General features: G+C 46.5%; 1 protein-coding gene and 1 long non-coding RNA gene across 7 annotated transcripts in view; one reads left to right on the top strand and one right to left on the bottom strand.

Annotated features, from left to right (window-relative positions):
- Window positions 1–300: 300 nt before the first annotated feature.
- The window catches only part of LOC142001596 (uncharacterized), a 28341-nt gene continuing 7397 nt past the window's right edge, over window positions 301–21244 (bottom strand). For 3 of the 6 annotated variants that reach the window (XM_074976999.1, XM_074977000.1, XM_074977001.1), the window contains exons 2-3: window positions 13182–13381; window positions 301–3942 (exon numbers count right to left, since the gene is read on the bottom strand). In XM_074976999.1, the coding sequence (XP_074833100.1) occupies window positions 2477–3942; window positions 13182–13320 (1605 nt within the window). In that variant the 5' untranslated portion in view covers window positions 13321–13381 and the 3' untranslated portion in view covers window positions 301–2476. Of the gene's footprint in view, window positions 3943–13181; window positions 14496–21244 lie in introns of those variants that run through there. The other 3 variants (XM_074977003.1, XM_074976998.1, XM_074977002.1) reach the window with 2 other exon arrangements.
- LOC142001601 (uncharacterized) lies at window positions 3863–20941 on the top strand. Its single transcript, XR_012642531.1, has 3 exons — window positions 3863–4145; window positions 8208–8360; window positions 17775–20941. It is a non-coding gene; the product is annotated as an uncharacterized LOC142001601 (long non-coding RNA).

Below are 21244 nucleotides of genomic sequence, written 5' to 3'. Positions count from 1 at the left end.
TAACCACATACATGATACAGACATATAAGTACCATACACAGAATCAGGGCATCATAAACATTCCTTAGACACCTTGAACAGCCCCCCAGAACAATATTTGGGGCCAATAGCCACACTGGGCATTAAAATGGCTTCCAGACCCAATATAAAAATCCAATCACATCAAACACCAGAACTAGATTTAAAAACACTGTGTATTTTAAAAACAAGAAGTCCTGTGGCACCTTATAAAATAACAGATATTTTGGAGCTTAAGCTTTTGAGAGCAAAGACGCACTTCCAGAGCAGGTCCTTGCTCACAAAAGCTTAAGCTCCAAAGTATCTGTTAGTCTACAAGGTGCCACAGGACTTCTTGTTGTTTTGAAGACACGGACTAACTCCACTACCTCTCTGATACTTGTGTATTTTAAAGAGTTTATAGATAGGGAAGAAAAAATTATTAACTAAAGGGATAATTAAAAAGGATCAGTGCTTGCAAATTTTATTTAACATGAACGCAAAGAGGAAATTAACACTGTTGTTGAAGTACATGTATTATCACCCTTTCTAACTACTCAAGCTACTAAAACGCAACAAAATGGAGCATATGGAAAACAGCTATATTAATAAGTCAAAGACATTGAGTAAAAGCATAAAAAAGATGCACCAGAGCCCTCATTTAACTCCCATAGACCACTAAATCTTCAGAATTCCACAAAAGTTGCTCTCCGAAGTTAAGGCTCTGCCAAAACACCCAGATGTTTGAAATTCAAAAAGCTACCCCTCTTGCTTGCTAATAATTCAGACACAGCTCAGTTTGAAGACGCTGAACAAATCTCTGAGTCAAGCAGAATTAGTCATGCTCTTCTTGCAAACAGTAATATGATATATAACGACACTGGAGAGGAGAATAAAAGGTATTCACTCAGGCTTCTGCAGTTTCTCTGGGGTGTCCACTCCTAAATTGATTAATTGTGTACAGGTATCTAACTGTAAAAATGAGTAATAAAGCAACACAGACAGCAAACAAAGCCTAAGGAATGAACACTTGAAAATAGGAAAGAAATAGTGATGATTCTTTAGGATCTATGCTATGCAAGTGAAATGGAGACCTGTAAAAAAAGATAGAAGTTTGCCTGGTTTGACACTTCCATTTTGTATTTGTCACCAACTCAGAGTAGAAGTCCCAGAAGGCACGTTAACTCCTGGCTTCAGAGTTGCAGACAACTCTGTGCTTCAAAGAGCCTGCCAGTAAGGTCTTCATCCTACAAAACACCTAGCACTTGTTACTTCAGATTACACCCATGGATACATAAGAGCCAGGACTCTACCAGAGTGCAAAGGTCTGGCCTTAATGGTTTCTAAATACTGCTCCTAAACAAGTTCTGGAACTTAATGGAATTCACCTGTCTGCAATCCAACTCTGGCTGAAGGCCAAACAGGATCCACAGTAAATTTCTTCCCATTTTAACAATTTACCATGTATTAATTAGTAATTTTTTTTTAAATTAAACAAGTTTTCAGACATTTACTACACTCCAAAATTCTATTAACAGAATCCTTTTCTTTTTAAGCTATTAACACCTGTGTAAACTTTGTTTCCAATGTAATCATGGAAACGTCATGTACTTTTGCTCCAGTATTTATTTACTGAAGCCTGAATCCTTACCCACAAAAGTAGACACAATGCTTTACAAATGGAAAAACACCAATATAAGTGAAGTCAGATCCTGCATTAAGATCTCACGCAGACTCTCTCAGCCCCCTACTCTGCTCTGGATGGCTAAGTCTATACTGCATTTCTATCTCAAAATATTTTACACTTCACAAATAGCATAAATTATTTCAAGACACTTTATTTTGAACTTAGTGCTGTCCAAATAGCACCGACATTCAAAATAAGGGCCTATTTTGAAGGTTCCATTACCCCTCTCATAACGAGGGGAAGTGGAACAGGAACACTGTGCTCAGAATAGCACTGCAATTTTGAGCGTGAGAAAAAGCCACAGTGTTGCTGTTTCAGCATGCATTTGTGTCCTGAAGTAGCGCACATAGTCTAGACATAGCTGATCTGTCCTCCTTCAAACATACATTTTAGCCCAGACTTTCAAACGTGTTCTGGTAGATGACTAACTATTAACAACCTGGACATGATGAAAAGCGAGCTCTTTACCTTTCCCTCCGGATACTATGTGAAAATATTTTGGTCTAAAACCGCAGAGGATTCACCATTTTGTCTTTGCTCTGCAAACCTAACACTGGAAAGTAGCAGGGTGCTACATTATCTCTCCTCCACCCAGTCACAGTTTTCCTGGCATACTTCAGATCATGTAATTATATCACCAACCAGTTGGCAATTAATACTCACTCCTCTTCACTAGAGCCTCAACAAAAGATGTGTAGCTACAGTTAGACTAAGCCCCTCTGATGCATTAATGGGACAATGGAGATTCCCCAGCAGAATCCATATCCCAGATAACCACATGACCCCCAGCCCTCAGGATTCCAATACAACCCACCTGAAAATCTGGCAGCTCAGGCTGCCTGCTTTCCTGCCACCTACTGCCCAGGAATCTGTCTCCTGCATGGGCCTGACTCTTGCTGTATGTATTCCTGTATGGATTCTCCCATGCCGAATAAGGACTGAGCGGTCACTGAAACTTTTCCCACACTCCAAACATTTAAAGGGTTTCTCTCCTGTATGGATTCTCCCATGTCTAATAAGGTGTGAGCACTCACTGAAACTTTTCCCACACTCCAAACATTTAAACGGTTTCTCTCCTGTATGCATTCTCCCATGGGTAATAAGGTGTGAGCGCTGACTGAAGCTTTTCCCACACTCAGAGCATTTAAAAGGTTTCTCTCCTGTATGTATCCTCCCGTGGGTAGTAAGGTGTGAGCGCTCACTGAAACTTTTCCCACACACCAAACATTTAAAGGGTTTCTCTCCTGTACACATTCTCCGATGAGTACTAAGGTGTGAGCACTGACTGAAACGTTTCCCACACTCCACGCATTCCAAGGGTTTCTCTCCTGTGTGGATTCTTCCATGTCTAATAAGGACTGAGCGGTCACTGAAACTTTTTCCACATTGCAAACATTTAAATGGTTTCTCTCCCGTATGTGTTCTCCCATGCCTAATAAGGACTGAGCGGTCACTGAAATTTTTCCCACACTCCAGGCATTTAAAAGGTTTTTCTCCTGTATGTATTCTCCCATGCCTAATTAGGTGTGAGCACTCACTGAAACTTTTCCCACACTCCAAACAGTTAAAGGGTTTCTCTCCTGTATGAATTCTCCCATGGGTAATAAGGCCTGAGCGGTGACTGAAATATTTCCCACACTCCAAGCATTTAAAGGGCTTCTCTCCTGTATGGGTCCTCCCATGGCTGATGAGGCCAGAGTGGTGACTGAAACATTTCCCACACTCCAAGCATTTAAATGGCTTCTCTCCCGGATGGGTTCTCCCATGGCTGATAAGGCATGTGCGCTCACTGAAATTTTTCCCACAGTCCAAACATTTAAAAGGTTTCTCCCCTGTGTGGATTCTCTGAGATGCAACAAGAGCTGGGTTTTTTCTGAAAATTTTCCCACATGGACAACATGCACATAGCTTCTCTCTCATATGGAGTTTCTTGTGGCAAACAAGGCCTGAGCATTCACTGATGTTTTCTCCACATTCCAAGCACTTATGTGGTTTCTCTTCCTTGGTATTGCTATGCTGGGCTGTGTGTTCCTTGGGATCCTTGCCTTCTCCCCCATAATCAAAGGGTTCATCTGCTTTCTTCCTTGGGAAGCTTCCTGGGTTCCTCATTGACCTGTGCCAATTTCTCCAGGTTTTTCCCTGTTCCAGGAACTGGGAAAAATTCCCTTCAGCTCTTCTCAAGATGGATCGCTGCAGTTTCTCTCCCTCAGGAACTTTCCTCTGTGGATTGCCACCCTCACTCATCATCTGGTCACCTGCTGGGGACAGAGAGAATCCAGAGAGGAGTCATTGTCTGGGATGGTACACAGGATAGAAAGAGGGACAGCAAAGAGGGAAAACACAGTCACTAAGGGTGAGACTGAGAATTTGGATTCTGCTTCCCCATCCCATCCAAACACTCCCACCAACATCAAAACGAGGAGAAAACTCTTGGCAACTGATGAAGGGACATCTCTGAGTGGTATGTGCCATGAGACATGCTGGGCACAGCCTGACCTGGAGGTGCACACACACCATGTGTCTGAGTTAGAATTTCCACAGACAGGGCAATACACTGCCCCTGCTGTTGTGACAGCTGGAGGGTTGGGGATGAAATGGCATGTCCATTAGGTTCATGACTCACCTTGCCTGCAAAAGGAGGCACAGACAAAAACATGTCTCACACACTGGAACTGTGGGGGCCTATGTAACCCAGTCCCCTCCAATTTAACCGACAGGGACGAACCTGACCAGATGAAGAACTAAAGGCCATTGGCTTCAACAGCTAAGGGGACAGGAATCGTAACCCAGTGAGGTCACAGTCTCATAGTTTTCCTGCATGACACCCATTGCACACCCAAATTACCTGCAGGCTCTTTCCCTGAAGACAGACACTCTGGACTGTCCCCATGCTGAAAACCCTCAGTTATGTTATTACAACACACACCTGCCCCCATCTCCAGGGCCTAACTCCTGAGGCACTTTTAAACACTCCCAGTGACAAAACCTCTGAGCCAAGCATGAGAAAAGAGAGTTAATGCTGCTGCTTTTTTGGAGGAAAACCCCTGACACAGCCCCACAACACCACCTTCCCCTAGCAGTGTCATGAGGCAGAGGTTTGAGCTGGCTTTCTTCTCTCTGCTCCTCGCTTTGTGCAAGGAAGTCACTCTGTCCCGGGGGCTGCAGGGAATGGAGCTGGGAGCCTCCCTTCCCACTGACTGTTCCTGCTGCCACTTTGTCTCACCCATCTCCCTTCAAGAGCTGGTTACTGCCCAGCCATTCCTGGGGGCGTTTCTTCACCAGTAGCTACTGTCACTGCCAACAGGGGGTGGGCCTGGGAGTATGGGTAACAGCATCGTCATCATCATCAATAATGGTGGGCTCAGCACCCGTTGGTGTCTGGTGCCTCTCTCACTATTTCCTTCCATCTTTCCCTGTCCAGTGCGGAGCGGCTTTGTTTCTGTAGACTAGCTCCGCACCAATCTACTACATCATCTATCCATTCTCTGTGGGGTCTGCCTCTCCTATTCGAACCATCCACTATGCTGAATACCAGGGTGTTGATTTTTTGTTCATCGTTCATTCTGCAAATATGTCCAAATAGTTGTAGCTTCCGTTTTATAACCTTCTGCAGCAGGTTCTCTTTTGGCTGTATCTTCCTGTATAATTCCTCATTGGTGACCTTCTGCATCCATCCTATTCTCAGAATCTTTCTATAACAACTCCTTTTGAATGCCAATGTTCTTCTTTTCTAATCTTTCGTTATCATCCATGTCTTATATCTGTACAACATGCTGCTGAACACACACGTTTTCAAGACGCCCAGCTTCGTTCTTAAGCTAATTGCTTTGCTTTTCCAGATCTTATCCATCGCCTTCAAACTCGCTCTTGCTTTCGCTATTCTAGTCGCTATTTCCTTCTTACAGTCTAGATCATACGTTATGTTGCTCCCCGGATATGTGAACTTCTCTACATTTTCTAGTTCAATACCATCCACACTGATCTTCCTATTTCCTTATCTCCAAATACCATTTTTTATCAATGTTCATAATCAGTCCGTACTGCTTCCCTTCTTCATTTAACACCTACACTGTTTTCGCTAGCTTCTCCTCATCTTCCTCAATGATAACTATATCATCCACAAACCTCAAGTTGTTAATTCTTTTCCCATGCACAGATATCCTTTCTACCTCTTCCTTGATCTTGTCCATCGCTCTCTCCAGCTGTGCTATGAAGACACTTGGCAATATTGGATCTCCTTGTCTCGTACCTCTACTTGATTTAAACCAACTTCCCAACTCCTCACATGTTCTCACCGCTGCTTCCGCATTATCATTGATATCTTTCAACAATCATATTAGTCTGCTATCCACTCTGTATGACTCTAACACCGCCCAAGTCACTTTCTGATCTATACTGCCCTCTGAAAATCGATGAAGCAAGTGTATACGTTTTTGTTCTTTCGTCGAGCTTTCTCCGCTATTAGTCTTAGTGCCAAGATCTGCTGTATGGTTCTTCTATCTTTTCTGAACCCTGCTTGCTCGTCTGCTATATGTTCTTCTATCTGCAATCTTAATCTGTCAGTATCATCATCGGCATCTTACCTAGATGACTCGTTAGGGCAATCGTTCTGTAGTTCTTGCACTCCAATGTACTTCCTTTCTTGGGTATTGTCACTAGCACAGATCTTGTCCATTCCTTAGGTGCCTTCCCTTCTTTCCATGCTATATTACATAGTGTATTTCCTGAATCATGCTTTCTCCGCCATATTTGATCATCTCTCCCGTGATCTTATTTCCAGGGCTCTTGTTCTTTAGTCATTTCACTGCTTTTTCTACTTCCTCCTTTGAAATATCGGTCTCACTCTCGATGCTCGAGGGAGATCTCTTTCAATTCTTCAATCAGTCTCTCTGAGACACTCAGGTCCAACTGTGCTTTGTATAGTTCAGTGCAATACCTCGTCCATCGCTGCACAATCTTCTCCCTGTCCATGAGCATGTCTTTATTCTCATCTTTGATCGCCATCTGCTTTGGTTGCCATTTGCTATTAATATTCCTAATTGTCTTATACACCTCCCTGGTCTTACATTCACCGTAATACCTCTCAATATCTTCACATTGTTCCTCTAACCATTTCTCCTTATCCTTTCTGGCTGCTTTCCTTACCTCATTGCATTTCACCCTATATTGTTGTTCTGCCATTTCAGAAACATCTCTTCTGAACTTCAACACACTTTTCTCTTGAACTAACTTCAGTGTCTTCTGGGTAATCCACTTCTTATTGATCTTTTCTTCTTCTGGAACAGTCTGCTCAATTGCCTCTTCTATAGCAATGGCTATCCCAGCGACTCTCTTATCTAGGTCTTTCTGTGTGGCAATATTCTTAATCTTCTCTTTGAGCGCTGTTCTGTATTCATTCCGTTTCTTTCTCACATAGCCTTGCCACATCTCTTCTTTTCTTAAGCTGTGTCTTACATTTTCTTTTGAGTTTTATCTTGATGTTTGCCATCACTAGACTGTGTTCTGATTCTATATCCAGTCCTTGAAAAGTTCTGCACTGCTGAACTGATATCTTCTTCTTACCAAAATCATATCTATCATGTTCTTGGACTTCCTATCATTCAATCGCCATGTCCACTTCCTACAGTCCTTTTGTCGGAATCTCATGTTGCAAATCACCACCTCACGCTCTGTGGCAAACTCTAACAGCTTCTCACCTTGTTCGTTTCTTTCTCCATATCCAAACCTTCCCATGACTCTCTCCCAACCTTCATTATCTGTTCCAATCTTCACATTCCAATCTCCTCCAATGATCAACACATCTTTCTTCAGTATCTCCTCCATCATCTTTGTCAAGTCTGTAAAAAATAGCTCAATCTCTTCCTCCACATTGTCCGACGTGGTTGCATACATCTGCATGACTGAGATGTTGAACCGTTTTGCTTCAAATCGCGTGACCATCATTCTTGCACTCACCGGTTTGTATCCTAATAATGCTCTTCTAGCTGTTTTGCTAAGAAGGAATCCAACTCCTGCTTCATGCTTCATTTTGTTTCCTGACCAAATGACTTCGCAACCGCATCTCTCTCCTGATCCCGTCCAATGCATCTCTGCCAGTCCAAGTATATCACATTGATATCTCTCCATTTCCTTCCAAAGAAGCTCTAATTTTCCAGTTGCCCAGTGTTGGGATGTTCCATGTTCCAATGGATAGCATGTGTGTTAGGTGTAATTTTCATTCGGTAGCCAACTTATCGACCCAACCCCGATTGCTCAATTAGTATTGCGGACCTTGTTCATCCGGGCAACGTCCGAGCCACCATCTTTTAACGTTTGGTTGTACTGGCATCAGATTTCATTCATATCAGCTCTAGGAAATTCAGACTTGTAGAAGCAGAAATGGGGCAAGGGCTGGCTGTTTGAGCAGCCACTCTCCTGTCTGGCCCCAGTACTTTGAGTTCGCTCTCATCATCTGCAGGTGCTGGGTTCTGAGCTGGGGTTGGCGGAGCCTGGGGTTGATCTAGAGCTCTGATTCTGATTCCAGATACAGGAGAAAGTGCCCACCCAAGTAGGGCACGGAAGAGGCGTTAGGGGTGGTCTGTCACTAAGCAACAGATGCTCAGCCCAGACTCCCAGAGACAATGAAGGAAGAAGCATCTGTGAGGAATGTGAAGGATAACAAGAAAAGTTTCTACAGGTATGTTAGCAAGAAGAAGGTGATCAGAGAGGGTGTGGGGCCCCTACTGGATGAGGGAGGTAACCTAGTGACAGATGATGTAGAAAAAGCTGAAGTACTTAATGCTTTCTTTGCCTCTGTCTTCATGGACAAGGACAGCTCTCAGACTAATGCAGTAAGTGATGCACTGTGGGATGAAGGTGGACAGCCTTTGGTGAGGAAAGAACAAGTTAGGAGCTATCTAAAAAAGCTAAACATACATAAATCCATGGGTCTGGACCTAATTCATCAGAGCGTTCTGGATGTCACTGATGAGCCCTTGGGCCATTATCTTTGAAAAGTCGTGGAGATCAGGAGAGATCCCAGATGACTGGAAAAAGGGAAATGTAGTTCCCATCTTTAAAAAAGGGAAGAAGGATGATCCAGGGAACTATAGGCCAGTCAGTCTTACATCACTCCCTGGAAAAATCATGGAGGGGCTCCTCAAGGAAGTCATTTTGAGGCACTTGGAGGAGGGGAGGGTGATCAGGAATAGTCAGCATGGATTCATGCAGGGCAAGTCATGCCTGACCAATCTGATTAGTTTCTACGATGAGATAACTGGCTCTGTGGATAGGGGAAGATCAATGGATGTGAGTTATCTTGACTTTAGCAAAGCTTTTGATACGGTCTCCCACAATATTCTTGTCAGCAAGTTCAAGGAATGTGGATTGGATAAATGGACGGTAAGATGGATAGAAAGCTGGCTAGAAGGTTGGGCCCAACGGGTAGTGATCAATGGCTCAATGTCGGGATGGTGGTCGGTTTCTAGTGGAGGGCCCCAAGGTTCTGTTCTGGGCCCTGTTCTGTTCAACATATTTATCAATGACCTGGATGAGGGGTTGGATTGCATCCTCAGCAAGTTTGCGGATGACACTAAGCTAGGCGGAGAGGTAGATATGCTGGAGGGTAGGGACAGGGTCCAGAGTGACTTAGACAAATTGGAAGACTGGGCTGCTAGAAATCGGATGAGGTTCAATAAGGACAAGTGCAGAGTCCTGCACTTGGGCTTGAAGAATCCCAAGCATTGTTACAGGCTGGTGTCCGACTGGCTCAGTAGTAGCTCTGCAGAAGAGGACCTGGAAGTTGTCCAGCTTCTCATCCACTACATGAGTCAACAGTGTGCCACTGTAGCCAAGCAGGCTAATGGCATATTAGTTTGCATCAATAGAAGCGTTGCCAGTAGATCCAGAGAAGTGAATATTTCTCTTTATTCAGCTTTGGTGAAGCCGCATCTGGAGCACTGTGTGCAGTTCTGGGCCCCCAATCATAGGAAGGATGTGGACACACTGGAGAGCGTCCAGCGGAGGGCAACCAAAATAATTAGGGGGCTGGAGCATATGACCTATGAAGAAATGTTGAGGGAATTGGGACTGTTTAGTCTGCAGAAGAGAAGACTGAGGGGAACTTGAGAACAGCCTTCAACTTACTGAAGAGAAGTTGCAAAGAAGCTGGAGAGAGGCTGTTCACAGTGGTAATGGATGGCAGAACATGGAGCAATGGTCTCAAGTTGCGATTAGGAAGGTCCAGGTTGAACATTAGGAAAAACTTTTTCCCTAGGAGGGTGGTGAAGCATTGGAATGGTCTACCCAGGGGAGTAGTGGAGTCTCTACCCCTGGAGGTGTTTAAGTTTCAGCTCAACAAAGCCCTGGCTGGGCTGATCTGATGAGTTTGGTCCTGCCTAGGGCAGGGGGCTGGACTTGACGGCTTTTTTAGGTCTCTTCCAGCTCTATTGTTCTATGATTCTGTGATCTGCCCTAGGGATCCCTGCTGGCTCTAGGGTTCCAATGACATGAGTACAAAACTGACACTGGTCTCCTCTTGCCTTAGCTTTTACCAGAGCTCTCTTCTGGGGGTAGTCAATGAACCAGTTTCCCGATGCCCTGGGTAGCCCTGTCTGTGCTGAGATCAGGGGCCCTCAGAACCCACACTGGAGCCAGAGAAGCAGCAATTCATATTTCACATTAGAGCTGGCAAGAGCCCCCAGCCCCGTCTGTCTGCCCACCCCAACCCTGCTCCCAGCCCAGGCTAGCCACTTGATTTGTCTCAGCCAGTCCCTCCTCTGCCCCAGCTAGTCAGTTTCTGCCTCCTGCTCAGAATCCACCCACTTTGACTGGCCCATTTTTCTGCCTGTCATGAGCTGGAAACTGTGATTGGGTCCAGGAGAGGGTGGGGTGAGGGCAGCAGTCACAGCAGTGGATACTGAGCATGTGCTGCTGGTGAGTGGAGGGGAGAGCGCTGCCCCCAGGCAGGGTGACGCTGATTTGTCCTGCAGGACACATACCAACCCAGATGGTTCCCCCCAGTTGTAGGGGGGAACAGGGTGTATTTCAGCATTTCCAGCAGATACACAGAAGTGAACATTCCCCTCTATTCAGCACTGGCTGGGCCACATCTGGAGTGACGCATCCAGTTCTGGGCCCCCCCAGTACAGAAAGGATACGAATACATTGGAGGGGGTCCAGTGGAGGGTAACAAAAATGATTGGGGGGGGGGGTGGAGCACATGACCTATGAGGAGAGGCTGAGGGATTTGGGCTTATTTAGTTTGCAGAAGAGAAGACTGAGGGGCCATTTAATAGCAGCCTTCAACTTCCTGAAGGGGAGCTGTACAGAGGATGGAGAGAAACTGGTCTCAGTGGTGACAGATGGCAGAACAAGGGGTAATGGTCTGAAGTTACAGAGGGAGAGGAGTAGGCTGGAAATGAGGAAAACGTTTTCATCCGGAGCATGGGAATGCGTTACCTAGAGAGGTGGTGGATTCTCCATCCCTAGAGGTTTAAGTACCGTCTTGGCAAGGTCCTGACTGGGATGATTTACTTTAGGGATGATCCTGCTTTAGGAAGGGGGTTGGACTCGCTGACTTCCTGAGGTCCCCATCATTTCCAGGAGCCAATACTGGGCCTGGAGGAGCTGAGCTTTTACCAGCGTGCGACGGTCACTCTCAGTAGGTTAGATTGCCAGGGGGGTGTGGCCGTGTGGGGAATCCCCCTTCAAGCAAACACTGCTTGGGGAAGCAGAGATGCTGCGAAGTGTCTCGGGGATATTGACCATCGCTGTGTGGATTTGTGGTGTAACACTCCAACGGTGCCCCTCCTTCAGCTTTTCCTGGGGCAGGTGGTACCATCCCTTCCCTAGTGGCTGGGCATAACATTCCTGTCCCCTGGGGCCTTCTTGTGTGGCTACCCCTCCCTCCTTCAGCCAGACCCCTTCTTGGGCCAGCATTTAGCCCTTGGAAAGTTCCCTCACGTGCTTACAACCAGTGAGCAGCTCATTGGCATTGTAGTAGCTGGTACGAGGCTGTTGGTGGTGAGGAGTGCTTCAGGGAGGTTGGCCGCTCTGGGCAGGGGAGGGAGGCAGAGATGGGGAGAAGTGGGCTTTGGCCAGCACAGCAATGGGGAGAAGGCATGTGTGACTCTGCTCTGCTGTGACTACCCCAGAGGATCAGTGTCAGGAAGAGGGCGCTACGGGTGCACCCGCCCAGCATTCCTGCCACCTAACCAGGCTGTCTGATAATCGGCCCTGTCTGACTGGGGCACAGACAGGCTGCAGCTGAGATGAAGAAGCCCCAGATCACAGTCCTTGCCTGGATCCAGCATACGGCCCAAAGTGGGTGTGGGGAGGGAAGCCCTGACCCGCGTGGGCTCCACGTGGAAAGCTGAGGTCTGAATTCCGGCCACAAGCTCTGCTGAGGGGCAGGAAGTGGCACCCCTCCTCCTTCCCCTCCCCCAGGTGTGAGCATGGCAGAGTAGCGCCCCTGGCAGAGAGGCTTCTGCTGCAATTGTGGCCAGTCAGAACAGCAGCGGGAGGCAGTGCTGGCGGAGAAAAAGCTCCCTGGGCTGCAACCACTTCTCCAGCCAGAAGAGTAGCAGCGATGGCCAGGGGTGGACGTGTCTCCTCCCCCAGCACACTCCTGTCCCCTTCTCCTGCCCACCCCGACTTCTACACTGTCCCTGTACCCACCTCCTGCCACGCAGACCCTCCCACCCCCCCGCTCCTGTGCCCCTCCTGCCACACAGTTCCCTTCTCCACTCTGCAGCCCGGGGTGCTGGAGCACGAGGGGAGTGAGGAGTCTCTGCCAGGGGCCATGTCAGTGAGGGTTTTGTGGGGTCTTTTTTCACTTCTCCCTTTTATCTGGTTCCCGATGGATTGTTCTATGGGTCAGTGGCCCCCGACCCAAAGGAGGCTCCCCACCCAAGTCGAAGTTTCAGGACAGTGAATTGAATACAAATAGCCTAAGAGCAGCTGTGGCACCTGAAACGCAAGAAGAGCTCTTCTCCCATTTATCTACTACAAAACCAACCCCCAAAGAGCCTGAAGTGCCTCAAACCCTCCTGCAGCTGCAGAGCCCAGGCCCTCTCACTGGCAGGAACCAGCATGTCACAGATCAGCCACGGCCAGGAGAGGACTCTGGGAACCACCCTCTCCTTCCGGGGTCCAGCACACTGGCCTGGGGGATCCCCTGCAGGAACCAGTGGCAGCTGGACCCAGCCCCAGAGCTCTGGTACTTGCTCCTCCTGCTGGCACCCTTCCACTCAAACCCCTGGTCAAGGCAGGCCATGGCCAAGATGGTGGACAGACACCTGGAGACCTGGGTTGTAGGAAGAGAAGAACCACTCATGTCCCTGAACCTGCTTCTCTAACAAAAGGAACCATGAATGGGTCAGTCTCTCACACAGGAGTCAATAATTATTGGGGATGACACTGTGGCATAAGGGACAACATGGGACCCTAAACTAAAGCCAACCCAACTGCTACAGAGTGAAGACAGCTTCTCAAACCCCCAGGGGACCGGCCTCCTCACCCAGCCAGTGCACGGTCTCGTAATTCTTCTGCATCACCTCCTTGTAGAGGGCTCTCTGCCCCGGGTCCAGCAGAGCCCATTCCTCCTCAGAGAAACACACAGCCACCTCCTCAAAGGTCACCGGCTCCACCACAGCCATTTCCTCTCTCTGTCTCTGCAGGGCAGGGGCTGAGCTGAAGCAAAACAGGGCAGTTCTGCACCTGTCAGGGGAGAAGGGCAATTGGAGACATTTTAGAGGGGGGCTTTTATCTGTTCTACACCCCCTGATCTCCCCAGACTATTTCCCTGGTGACAGATATGCTGGACTTTGACATATGGGGAAATGCTTGAATCAGGCTGTTACATAAACACAGATCCCAAATCCATAGCCATTTCTCTCAATACATTGCTTAAGTTTCAACACTTCGGCACCTGCAAAAATGAGATTCAGTTCTGAGCACCCAGTGTGTTTGAGATGAGCCACATATTCAGCTCTCTGCATATGGGTGTAGATGGCTAAACTTAGGCTCCTGTAGATAAAGCCCCAATCTTCCTCCATTTGCTTGTAACACAGATCTTGGCTTCTCTTCAGGACTAAACAGAAAGACTTTCTAAACTCTTTCCACAACAGTGAATAAGTGACATGAATACAACTGTTCAGATCTGCAGGGTGAAATCGTACAACTAATACATTCACAGCAACAGAAAGATCACTAAATCAAGTCATCTGACCTCCTGTGTGTCACAGCCCACTGTATGTCACCTAGTTACCCCGCTATGAACCTTGATTTCCCCAAAGTGTATTTTCTAGAAAGGTGGTCAGTGTTAATTAGAAGGCATCAAGACATGGAGAATCCACCTCATTGGTATTTGTTTCAGTAGTGAACCTTCTTCCCTATCAAACATTTGTGCCTCCTTGGCTACGTCTACACGTGAACGCGACATCGAAATAGCTTATTTCGATGAATAACGTCTACACGTCCTCCAGGGCTGGCAACGTTGATGTTCAACATCGACGTTGGGCAGCACCACATCGAAATAGGCGCTGCGAGGGAATGTCTACACGCCACAGTAGCACACATCGAAATAAGGGTGCCAGGCACAGTTGCAGACAGGGTCACAAGGCGGACTCAACAGCAAGCCGCTCCCTTAAAGGGCCCCTCCCAGACACAGTTGCACTAAACAACACAAGACCCACAGAGCTGACAACTGGTTGCAGACCCTGTGCATGCAGCATGGATCCCCAGCTGCGGCAGCAGCAGCCAGAAGCCCTGGGCTAAGGGCTGCTGCACACGGTGACCATAGAGCCCCGCAGGGGCTGGAGAGAGAGCGTCTCTGAACCCCTCAGCTGATGGCCGCCATGGAGGACCCTGCAATTTCGATGTTGCGGGACGCGCAATGACTACACGGTCCCTACTTCGACGTTGAACGTCGAAGTAGGGCGCTATTCCGATCCCCTCATGGGGTTAGCGGCTTCGACGTCTCGCCGCTTAACGTCAATTTCAACTTCGAAATAGCGCCCAACACGTGTAGCCGTGACGGGCGCTATTTCAAAGTTAGTGCCGCTACTTCGAAGTAGTGTGCACGTGTAGACACGGCTCTTTTGAGCCTGAAAGACTATTTAGACTGCATGTGCTATTTCAGGATATAGAGACATCTCAAAATAGTAACACCATGGCTTTTCCCCATGTGCGAAAGAGGTATTCTGCTCCTGCTACCCCTTGTTGTGAGAGGGGCAATGGAACTTTCAGACTATGCCCTTATTTCAAGCTTCATTTGGATAGCACCAAGTCTGAAATAAGATATGAGATAATTTACACAATTTGTGATGTGCAAATTGTGCAAATTATTTTGACATACATATTCTAATCACAACCAAACTGTCCAGCTTCACCTTTTGGTTATTTTGTTCATGCTGAGCCATTAGCCACTAGATTGAAGAGCCTTTAGGGATACAGCAGTTTCTGTCCAAGAACACACACACACACATAGTGGAAGTCAGTCACCTTTCAGCCCTTCAGCATATTGATTATTTTAAACCAGCTCCACATTTAAATGTAACTGACTGAAGATTGAAATCTCAGATTTAAGACCCTACAACTCGTGTATTTTAACTTCACAGTTAGTGTCACACCATGTAGAAAAGCCCCTAATAAGGGCAAAGAATAAGGGAAAATGAGGATTCAAACTCTATTAATGAATTTAATTTAAAATCCACACAAACAGGAGCCTGTAGACTTTGACACAAATATTCCTTGATGACAAGGCAGCTGTGTTTGACCCCACAATCAGTATGGCTATGGCTATGCTGCAGTTGCTGTTTTGGGACACGTTTGCAGAGCTGTTTCAGACACACTATGCCATTTCCACTCCCCCTGGTCATGAGAGGGGCAGCAGAAACTTTGGAACAGCCACTTATTTCAAACTCAGCTGCCATTTGGACAGCACCACGTTCAAAAAAGGTGAGCTCAAACTAACTTATGCAGTTTCCATTGTGCAAATTGCATAAGCTATTTCGAGTCATGGCTCCAGTGCAGACATAAATGTTGTGATGAGCTCTAACAGGCTAACTTTGCATCTGAGCTACCCTCAATGTTAAGAAAGCGTTTGTTTCACCAAGGACTGAGAAAGCTACTGCCCTGTTGAATCCCTGGCGGAATGCCAAAGCCGGTAAGGTTGGCACTATGCCCCATACACAACCCGGTCAGAAAAGGATCACTCAGAGTGGCAGAATTGAGAACATCACTGAAATGTATTATAAAAGATGTTAACACCTGCAACTACAAGTATAACCACATAACAAGAAATACAACATTTAGATGTCCAGAAAATAAGACTAACGGCAGAGAAAGTTTGTACTTGAGTCTTTGCAGGATGAGGAATTACTCACCAACAAAGGACAGTAAGTTTTGATTAAAAACTTTTTTTCGGAAAGTATTTTGGTATTTTCACAGTAAAAATCTGGTTTGCAATAGATCTATTCAAGTGGTGACACAATCTACCCAAGCAGTGATATGTGACAAAGCACTAGGCTGCTGGGTAAAGAATTAAAACCACCACTGACAAAGTCAATCCCCATTGAAGGATGAAAGGAAACTGAAGGGGTTTTGAGTATCAGAGAGGGAGCCCTGTTAGTCTATAGCTTTGAGAACAACAAAAAGTCTTGTGGCACCTTATAGACTAACAGATATTTTGGAGCATAAGCTTTCGTGGGTGAAGACCCGCTTCATCAGATGCATGGGTGGGGGGGTGGTTTCAGAGGGGTATTTAAAGAATGGGGTCCCAGTAAGAGGGAGGGCCAGAGCTGACAAGGTCTATTCAGCAAGGTGGAAGTGGCCCAGTATCAACAGCACTTATCAAAAGAGGAAAAAACAAGTCAGGTCAGACGGGGACGTGAGCCATCGTCAGCGTCTAATGGGGAGCTTTCAACACCCAAAGCAGAGAAACTGCCTTTGTAAGCTGCAAGCCACTCCCAGTCTCTGTTTAATCCATGGTTAATGAAGTCAAATTTGCAAATAAATTGCAGCTCAGAGATTTCTCTCTCCATTTGATTTCTAAAATTTTTTTGTTTCAGAACGGTCACTCTTAAATCTGCCACTGAGCATCCAGGGAGATTGAAGTGCTCCCCCACAGGCTTCTGTACATTACCGTTCCTGATGTCTGATTTATGTCCATTTATTCTTTTATGTACAGACTGTCCAGTTTGGCCAATGTAAATTGCAGTGGGGCATTGCTGGCACATATTATAGTAGTAGATGTGCAAGTAAAGGAGCCCCTGATGGCATAGCTGATGTTAGGTTCTGTGAGGATGTCACTGGTGTAGATATGTGAGCAGAGCTGGCAGCGAGGACTGTTACAGGGGCTGGTTCTAGGCCTAGAGCCACTGGTTTGTGATGTGTAGTGGCTGGTGAGGATTTGTTTAGGGTTGGCAGGCTGTCTGTAGGCGAGGACAGACCTGCCTCCCATGGTCTGTGAGACTGAAATATCATTGTTCAGGATGGGTTGCAGATCGCTGATGATGCGCTGGAGAGGCCTTAGGTGGGGGCTGTATGTGATGGTCAGTGGTGGTCTCTTGTTTTCCTTGCAAGACCTGTCTTGTAGCAGGTGGCTTCTGGGTACCCATCTGGCTCTGTCAGTCTGTTTCCTCACTTCCTTAGGTGGGTTTTGTAGTTTGAGGAAAATTTGGTAAAGGTCTTGTAGATGTTTGTTTCTGTCTGATGGATCAGAGCAAATAACAGTTGTACCTTAGTGCCTGGCTGTAAACAATGGTTTAACAATGTAACAATGTAAACAATGGACCAGGTTCCACCCAGGGTATACTACACGATCCACTGTCTCGCTGCCGCGAAGGAGGGCGCTGCGGACGCAGGCTCTGTAGACTTGCATGTTGGTGCGCGTGCACAGCTCGCTGTTATTCCGCACTCTCTCGCTGAGTCTGGACAGAGTTGTGGCCGCTTTTCCGATCCTCCTATTTAGCTCAGTGTCCAACAGCAGGGTGTCAGTGATGGTGGACCCGAGGTAAACGAACTCATGGACGACCTCTAACGTATAGTTGTCAATGCTGATTGATGGGGATTCAGCAACATCCTGACCGAGTACGTTTGTCTTCTTTAGGCTGATGGTAAGCCCAAAGTCCTTGCACGCTTTGGAGAACTGATCCAGCAGTGTTTGAAGCTGGTCTTCTGTGTGAGACACTACAGCAGCGTCATCTGCGAACAGCATGTCTCTGATGAGGACTTCCCGCACCTTAGACTTAGCTTTCAGCCCACAACAAAGGTGCTTTCGCTGCTGAACAGTTCAAACCGGGAGCGGTTTGGCAGGTTGATCTAATGGGACCATTAGAAGGGGCCTGTCAATACCCCAAGGGGCTGGTAATAGTCGATCTGGGAAGCGGACAAACATTACAAAGGACAACAGCCAAGGAGGTAATAAGAGGCCTTGAGAAGGCAGTGGCACATTGGGGAATACCCACAGAAATTCAAACGGATGGGGGAGCACTGTTCACCGCATGCCAATTAGAACAGTGGCTTACATTTTATAACGTTAAACATCATGTTCATTTACAATACCATCCGCAAAGCAATGGGGTAGGAGAATGAAAAATAGGGGTACTGAAATTAGGAATTAAAACAGAAAACAAAGGAAAAGGTTATAAGGGATGGGATTTAATTTTGCCAAAGGTACTTATTAATTTAGACCAGCAAACACCAAGGTGGCCGGATTTGCAACCCAAAATCCCACTGCTGTGGCAAGGAAAGTTTGCGGTGGAAGAGTTAGTATGGGTTCATATACCCCAATTGAAGGGACCAATCCCAGAGGAGGGAAAGATAATACGACAGGCCCAATACCCTAGTACTTACTAGGTAACCCGCTTATAGCCCAAAGGGGAAGTGCTGGTGCATCACAATTGGCTTAGCAGAAGATAATCTGTAACAAATAATCTAACCATATGGCCAGGATAATTTTCTGAGCCTAATTTGTTTTATTACAGGTCGGCCTAATCCACGTTGGGAGCGGCAATCCCGTATGGAAATCAGCAGCACGAAACTCCACCAATACTGTTGAATTATGGGCAGCTGCATTCACGGTTTTAGCCAATGCCACTGAATGCGTACTTTGTACTAATAAAGTACCCTCTGCTAATGAGGCTCCATTTTGATTGGACCCTGTGTTTATGAATAGTTCTAATTTCAGTTCTACTAATCTCGGCTATTCCCCCGATTATCAAGAAAACTTCCAGAGCACGCACACTCATAACGTTGGCTATAACGGATACCCCCGCCCCAGAAGGAACTTTTTGTTGGGACTGTCCGTGCTTACACCAGACAATATATCGATGTATTGGAGAACAGCGAGAAGACTATAAGTCAATTTTTGTTGGGTTTCAACAAAACTAATTTAACGCTTTCGCTGTTTGAGTTATATGACCATTCAGATATAAATGTAACTGATAATTTTGTTAGTAAGAATAATAGCCATTGGTTATTGCTCGCGGACGTGTGTAATAATAAGTCACATCTGGCATTTTTTGCGGCCAACGGAGTTTTTCAGCAATTGGATATGGTTGAACGGGGGTGTAATATTACCCAGCGCTCCACTAAGCACTTTAATACTACCATCATAAAACCCATGACGTGTTTGGGTCACTCACCCAAAAATAAAGCCAAAAGTATGCAAAATCAGGGTGTGCTGGGCAGATGCCCATGGTGGCACAGGTTTAATAACACACGGCCACAGGCCAAAGTTCCCGACCACTTATTGGCACATAAGTGGATAAAACAAAGCAGCTTACCCCCAGCCTGGTTTTGGATTTGTGGGAGTCAGGCTCATTCAACGTTGCCGAAGTACCCTATCGGTCGCTGTTCTATAGGAAAACTAGCAATTTCTGGTGGCACCATTTATACTAGAAAGAATTCTGAATCACGATTTGTAGGCCGGAAAAGGCGAGGTTGGACATCGGATGGTTGGGTTGGTTTTAAAACTTGGGTATTATCAAAAACAGCCCAAGCTGTTGTTAGCTTTAATCCGTTGGGTAACCTAGTTATACAGGAGCAAATATTAGCTTTAGGCGTAAGAATAGAACATTTAGGGACTAGAACTGCAGAAGCATTAGGGTTAACAAACGATAAAATGGAAGAAATTCGTACATATGTTATGCAAAAAATCGCTTGGCATTAGATTATTTACTTGCTAAAGAAAATGGGTTTTGTGAATGGCTAGGTTACAAGTATCCACAATTTAACGGACAATGTTGTTTTGAAATTAAGTCGATCAAGCAAAATGTAAGTGATATAATCCAAGATATAGAACAAATCGGTCAACAGGCCAGAGAGGCGGCATCTTGGTGGGACAAATGGTTTGGTGGTATCCCATCCATATTTGGATTGGGAGGGTTAAAACAATTATTTTGGTCTATTTGTGTAATACTCATAGCACTATTACTTGTCGTTTCTTTGGGGTGTCAACTTGTACGCAGGATGACCTCAATAGGGACTCAAGTCAACTCTCTCGCCCCCCCACGCAGTTACTCAGCTGTTAGCTGCTGACAGCGATAGCGGTGTGGAGGTATAGGTCCTGCTCGCTCGGCCATGGCCAAAGGGGAATGTGGGAGCATGAGCACTTGGTGGCCGGGCCTCACTCTCAAGGCAGAATGACCATACACTCCATCCTGGAACGCCATCATACAATGGCGGGGTGGCCTGAAGCCAGGCCAGGAGAAAGAAATCAGAAAGTTGAGAAGTAGTTGGAGAGTCCCCAGAGAGAACATCCTGACAAGCAGATAGTAAGTCCCCAAAGAGAACAGATGGGGCAAGTAGCTGGAAGGCCCCCAGAGAGAACATCTTGGTTGTGCAATATCAGAGGGTCCCAGGGGGAGGTTTGGAAAATGACCAAGGACAGAGGAAATCTTGTAACATGTTCTGACAGGCCAGGAGGATAGAAAGCCCAAATTAGGAAACAAACGCTTCAATTGGCCAGGTATCGAACCCCCAATTAAGAAACAGTATAAAAGGTGATTTAGCAGGGACAAGGGGGTGGGCTCCTGGACACAAGGCGGAGGCTAGCAACTTCCAGTCCAGACAGCAGACCCCGGCCTGATCACCCAGACGTCACCACCATGAAAGGTCCCAACCAAGCCGTATCTCTGACTTGAAGGGCTGCTGTAACGTAGCTGTTGGTGAGACGTGGGAGCATTGGATGTTATTGGTGAGCCACATGTAATTATACACAGCTATATGTAACCCAGTGCTTAGCCTATGCCAAATAAATAACTATATATAAGACAAGCGTTAAGTAGTTGTAGTTACGAATAAATAAATCAATCACTATCGGTAAATACCACTAGCTGGGGCTGTATAGAGAATTACTGGGACTTAGAACAGCCACAGGGCATTGTGGTGTTCACAGTTGGAGTGTTGTTGTTCCTGGTACTCATACCACTGTGGAAACCCAGGTTTTACAGTAGATACACTGAATCACATATTGCTGCTACAGTGGTGGGGTGGTCGGTCCCGGGCCATCCACCCCCCCGCTGTATCAAACCCCACATGCACCCACGGGACCCGGAATAGGTCGGCACCTCGTCA

This window comes from Carettochelys insculpta, chromosome 25 (assembly GCF_033958435.1).
Source record: "Carettochelys insculpta isolate YL-2023 chromosome 25, ASM3395843v1, whole genome shotgun sequence".
In the NCBI taxonomy this organism is placed as follows: domain Eukaryota; kingdom Metazoa; phylum Chordata; order Testudines; family Carettochelyidae; genus Carettochelys; species Carettochelys insculpta.
This window is presented reverse-complemented; position numbering and strand designations above follow the sequence as displayed.